This window comes from Geospiza fortis, unplaced genomic scaffold (genome assembly GCF_000277835.1).
Source record: "Geospiza fortis unplaced genomic scaffold, GeoFor_1.0 scaffold660, whole genome shotgun sequence".
Classification (NCBI taxonomy): domain Eukaryota; kingdom Metazoa; phylum Chordata; class Aves; order Passeriformes; family Thraupidae; genus Geospiza; species Geospiza fortis.
Genome location: NW_005054719.1, coordinates 144,766 through 150,647, shown reverse-complemented (window position 1 = coordinate 150,647; position 5,882 = coordinate 144,766). Strand labels below are relative to the sequence as shown.

Sequence of the window (5,882 nt, the reverse complement as noted above, 5' to 3'; positions counted from 1 at the left end):
CCCCAGGGGCCCGTTCCGGGTGGCGCCGGTGGCGCGGCCGTGGCTGTCGCCTGTCGCGACAGGGAGGTGGCCCGGCCCTCCCGGGGGTCGCCGCTCGCTGTCGCCATGAGGGTGGGGGCGGTGCTGCGGCTCTGCTCGCGCCCGGAGCTCCGGTACCAGCAGGGCCAGCGGCCGGAGCCTGGAATCCGCGAGTATTTTTATTACGTAGATCACCAAGGGCAGGTGAGGGGGGATCGATAAGGGATCGATAAGGGATCGATAAGGGATCGATAAGGGATCGATAAGGGATCGATAAGGGATCGATAAGGGATCGATAAGGGATCGATAAGGGATCGATAAGGGATCGATAAGGGATCGATAAGGGATCGATAAGGGATCGATAAGGGATCGATAAGGGATCGATAAGGGATCGATAAGATCACCAAGGGCAGGTGAGGGGGGATCGATAAGGGATCGATAAGGGATCGATAAGGGATCGATAAGGGTTGGGGGATCGGGAGGGGGTTCCGGGCAGTGGATCCCGCCTGGATTCTGGGCAGATCCCGAAAAAATCGCAGCGAGGATCCGGGTGGATCCAGGGTAGATCCCACATAAAACCCGGGAAGATCCTGATCAAATCCCCCAAAAAATTCCAGATTAAACCCGAATTAAACCCCGATTTAACCCAGATAAATCCCCAACAAATCCCAGCTGGATCCCGGCCAGATCCCACACAAATCCCACTCCGATTCCAAAGGAATCCCCCCCCAAAAAAACATTTCCATGGACTCAGAGCAGATCCCAAAAAAATCCCAAAAATCCCGGGGCAAATCCCAGCTGGATCCCCCAAAAAAGACCCCAAAAGGATCCAGGACAGATCCCAAACCCATCCCAGAGAACAAATTCCAGGTTTTTTTGGAGAAAACTCGACTTTTTTTGAGGTTTTTTCCTGTTTTTTCTGCAGCTTTTCCTGGATGACACCAAAGTCAAGAATTTTGTCACCTGCTTCAAAGGTACCGCCCTAATTACCCTGGTTCATTAAGTCTCTTGTTAATTTGGAGCTGAATATTAATTAGGAGTTGGTTATTAATTGGGATTTGAGCCTTAATTTGGATTTAATCCTTAAAAAAAGGCAAAAAACCATCCAAAGCACCCCAAAAATCTGCCAAAATTCACCAAAAATCCTCCAAAAAACCCTTCTAAACCACGATAAAAAACCACCTGGAAAAACCCCAAATAAAACTGGCAAAACCCCAAAAAAACCACTGGAAAAAACCCCAAAATCACCCAAAACATTCCTGAAAAACAACCCCAAAATCACCCCAAAACATTCCTGAAAAACCACCAATAACACCCAAAAAAACCACCATGGAAATCCCAAAAATAGGCAAAAAATTGTCCAAAACACCCCAAAAATCCTCAAAAAACCTCTACTAAACCCCTATACAAAAATCACTGGAAAAAGCAGAAATAAGACCCAAAAAAACCCAAAGAAAGCCAAAAATACCACTGAAAAAATCCCAAAAAACACCCAAAAACCCACTACAAAAACCTCAAAAAAAACCCCAAAAGGTGCCAAAAAGACACTGGAAAAACCCCAAAGAAACCCCAAAATACCGTCAGAAAAACCCCAAAAAATCACCCAAAAACCCTGGAAAAAATACCAAAAATCACCCAAACATTTCCACAAAAACCACCAATAACACCTGAAAAGATCATGGCAAAAACCCCAAAAAATGGCAAAAAAACACCCCAAAAAACTGCCCAAAAGCTGCCAAAAATCCTCCCAAACACCCTCCAAAGGCACGATAAAAAACCACCTGGAAAACCCCAAATAAGACTGGAAAACCCCCCCAAAAAAAACGCCAAAAACTGCCACAAAAATGACCAAAAAAGCCTCAAAACCGCTGAAAACACCAAAAAAACCTCAGAAAACCCAAAAAGTTCTCCATGAAGACCCCAAAAAAAACCGCCACAAACCATCAACAAAACTGCAAAAACCCAGCAAAAACGCCCAAATTTCACCCAAAATCACCCAAAAAACCCATTAATCAACCCCTCCGTAATTCCCAGCACTGATTTTCCCCAAATTCCCCAAAAATTCCATTAAAAAGCCCCCCAAAACCACCACAGAAACCTCAAAATAACGCCCAAAAAGCCAAATAACCCCAATATATCATTGGAAAAACACCCAAAAACACTCAAAAAATGGAAAATAAGCCAAAAAATCGCCAAAAAAAAATTCCAGAAAAGCCACCAATAAAACCCAAAAGAACCAGCAAGAAAACCCCAAGAAATGGCAATAAAGCCTCCTAAAACACCCCAAAAACCTGCCAAAACCACCAAAAAACCCCACTGAACCACTGGAAATAAACACTGGGAAAACCCGAAATGAGACTGGAAAAACTCCCAAAAGAACACAAAATCCATCATAAGAATGACCAAAAAAAACCTCAAAAAACACCAAAAAATTTCTAGAGAAACCACCAATAACACCCCAAAAAATCACGGCAAAAAAACCAAAAAAATGGCAAAAAACCACCCAAAACACCCCAAAAAAACCACCCAAAACCCCTCCTAAACCACTATAAAAAACACTGGAAAAACCCCAAATAAGACCATAGAACTGCCCAAAAAACACCAAAAACCTCCATAAAAATATCAAAAACCACTGAAAACACCCCAAAAACACCTCAAAAAATCTCCACCAAAATCTCCAAACAATCGCCAAAAACTATCCAAAAAACCACAAAAACCCTCTAAAATAAGCCCATAAAAAACCCCAAAATCACTAAAATTACCCCAAAAACCCCAATAATCAACCCCATGAAATTCCCGGCGCTGATTTTCCCCAAATTCTCCCCCAGACGTCGGATTCCTTTCCTCCTTCTCCCGTTCCCAGGAGCGCTTCCCGTTCCTGTCGCGCTTTTCTTCTGCTTTTCTGTCGGCTCCAAAATTCCCATCAAACCACCAAAAAACTCTACAAAAAAACAGCAAAAAAAAACCCCAAAAAACCAGCAGAAAAACCCCCAAAACCACCACAAGAACCCCAAAAAATCCGCCAAAGAGTCCGGAATGACACCAGAAAAACCCCAAAGGAATCCCAATGTACCAATGGAAAACCACCCCAAAATCACCCAAAAAACCTGGAAAAAATACCAAAAATCACAAAAAAAAAAATTCCAAACAAACCACCAATAACAGCCCAAAAAATCTCCACGTAAAACGCAAAAAATGGGAAAAACCCATCCAAAAGACCCCAAAAAAAAAGCCAAAAAACACCAAAAATCCTCCAAGAAACTCTACTAAACCATGATCAAAAATCACCACAAAAACACCAAATAAGACCAGAAAAATAAAAAAAAACACCATAAAAATACCAAAAAACACAGAAAACACTCCACAAAACCACCACGAAATCCTCAAAAAAAACCCCAAAAGACCCCAAAAAGACAATGGATTAACCCCAAAGAAATCTCAAAATACCAATAGAAAAACCCCAAAAACACCTGGAAAAAATACCGAAAATCAGCAAAAAAATTCTAGAAAAACCACCAATAACACCCCAAAAAATCACGGCAAAAAAAACAGAAAATGGCAAAAAAACACCCAAAACACCCCAAAAAACCACCCAAAAACCCCAACTAAACCACTATAAAAAAACACTGGAAAAACCCCAAATAAGACCGTAGAACTGCCCAAAAAACACCAAAACCCCCATAAAAATACAAAAAAACACTGAAAACACCCCAAAAAACCTCAAAAAATCTCCACCAAAATCTCCAAACAATCGCCAAAAACTATCCAAAAAACCACAAAAACCCTCTAAAATAAGCCCAAAAAAACCCCCAAAATCACTAAAATTACCCAAAAAACCCCAATAATCAACCGCATGAAATTCCCAGCGCTGATTTTTCCCCAAATTCTCCCCCCAGACGTCGGATTCCTTTCCTCCTTCTCCCGTTCCCAGGAGCGCTTCCCGTTCCTGTCGCGCTTTTCTTCTGCTTTTCTGTCGGCTCCAAAATTCCCATCAAACCACCAAAAAACTCGACAAAAAAACCAGCAAAAAAAAACCCCAAAAACAGCAGAAAAACCCCCAAAAAACAGCAGAAAAACCCCCAAAACCACCACAAGAACCCCAAAAAATCCGCCAAAGAGTCCGGAATGACACCAGAAAAACCCCAAAGGAATCCCAATGTACCAATGGAAAACCACCCCAAAATCACCCAAAAAACCTGGAAAAAATACCAAAAATCACAAAAAAAAAAATTCCAAACAAACCACCAATAACAGCCCAAAAAATCTCCACGTAAAACGCAAAAAATGGGAAAAACCCATCCAAAAGAGCCCAAAAAATGCCAAAAAACACCAAAAATCCTCCAAGAAACTCTACTAAACCATGATCAAAAATCACCACAAAAACACCAAATAAGACCAGAAAAATAAAAAAAAACACCATAAAAATACCAAAAAACACAGAAAACACTCCACAAAACCACCACGAAATCCTCAAAAAAAACCCCAAAAGACCCCAAAAAGACAATGGATTAACCCCAAAGAAATCTCAAAATACCAATAGAAAAACCCCAAAAACACCTGGAAAAAATACCGAAAATCAGCAAAAAAATTCTAGAAAAACCACCAATAACACCCCAAAAAATCACGGCAAAAAAAACAGAAAATGGCAAAAAAACACCCAAAACACCCCAAAAAACCACCCAAAAACCCCAACTAAACCACTATAAAAAAACACTGGAAAAACCCCAAATAAGACCATAGAACTGCCCAAAAAACACCAAAACCCCCATAAAAATACAAAAAAACACTGAAAACACCCCAAAAAACCTCAAAAAATCTCCACCAAAATCTCCAAACAATCGCCAAAAACTATCCAAAAAACCACAAAAACCCTCTAAAATAAGCCCAAAAAAACCCCCAAAATCACTAAAATTACCCAAAAAACCCCAATAATCAACCGCATGAAATTCCCAGCGCTGATTTTTCCCCAAATTCTCCCCCCAGACGTCGGATTCCTTTCCTCCTTCTCCCGTTCCCAGGAGCGCTTCCCGTTCCTGTCGCGCTTTTCTTCTGCTTTTCTGTCGGCTCCAAAATTCCCATCAAACCACCAAAAAACTCTACAAAAAAACAGCAAAAAAAAACCCCAAAAAACCAGCAGAAAAACCCCCAAAACCACCACAAGAACCCCAAAAAATCCGCCAAAGAGTCCGGAATGACACCAGAAAAACCCCAAAGGAATCCCAATGTACCAATGGAAAACCACCCCAAAATCACCCAAAAAACCTGGAAAAAATACCAAAAATCACAAAAAAAAAAATTCCAAACAAACCACCAATAACAGCCCAAAAAATCTCCACGTAAAACGCAAAAAATGGGAAAAACCCATCCAAAAGACCCCAAAAAAAGCGCCGCCGGCTTGGTGCGCTGGGCGCTGGCCCAAGAGCTGAGCGCGCACTTTCGCTTCCACAACGGGCCCCAGGAGCCCCCGACGCATTTGGTGTGGCGAGGGAAGGAGCATCGGCTCTGCGGGGAAATCCTGGGAATGCTGCGGGCGCACAGATCGGGGTCGGAGGCGGGAGCTGCGATGGCCGCCCCGTGAATCGCTGGGAAGCGAATCAACTCATTCCTGCAGTCGTTAAATACACGGGTTAATGAATGAATAACTCTGTTGGTGATTTCAATCAGTAATTTCAGGAAGGGTTTCCCCCTTGCCCAATTCTGCTTGTCTGGCAGCTCCAAAATTCCCCAAAAAACCCAAAAAAACAACTGGAAAAACTCCAAAAAAAACTCCCAAAAACCAAAAAAACCTCCCAAAAAGACACTGCAAAAATAGCAAAAACCGCCACCAATACACCCCAAAAACCCTGAAAAAGGCACCAAAAAAC

The 5,882-nt window shown here is 42.2% G+C and overlaps 1 protein-coding gene across 1 annotated transcript; it reads left to right on the top strand.

The window, feature by feature from the left end:
* The first annotated feature begins 6 nt into the window (after positions 1 to 6).
* CUNH8orf82 (chromosome unknown C8orf82 homolog) lies at positions 7 to 5,657 on the top strand. Its single transcript, XM_031065252.1, has 4 exons — positions 7 to 222; positions 944 to 992; positions 2,847 to 3,047; positions 5,391 to 5,657. The coding sequence occupies exons 1-4, from the start codon at positions 106 to 108 to the stop codon at positions 5,594 to 5,596; spliced, it is 573 nt and encodes a 190-aa protein (XP_030921112.1). The 5' UTR covers positions 7 to 105; the 3' UTR covers positions 5,597 to 5,657.
* Positions 5,658 to 5,882: the final 225 nt, after the last annotated feature.

Excerpts from the sequence above, each read along its gene's own strand:
- CUNH8orf82 (XM_031065252.1), top strand. The coding sequence starts at position 106 with ATGAGGGTGGGGGCGGTGCTGCGGCTCTGCTCGCGCCCGGAGCTCCGG. Across the intron at positions 993-2,846 it reads TTTTGTCACCTGCTTCAAAG|ACGTCGGATTCCTTTCCTCC; the intron begins GTACCGCCCTAA and ends ATTCTCCCCCAG. Across the intron at positions 3,048-5,390 it reads CCCAAAAAATCCGCCAAAGA|ACCCCAAAAAAAGCGCCGCC; the intron begins GTCCGGAATGAC and ends CCCATCCAAAAG.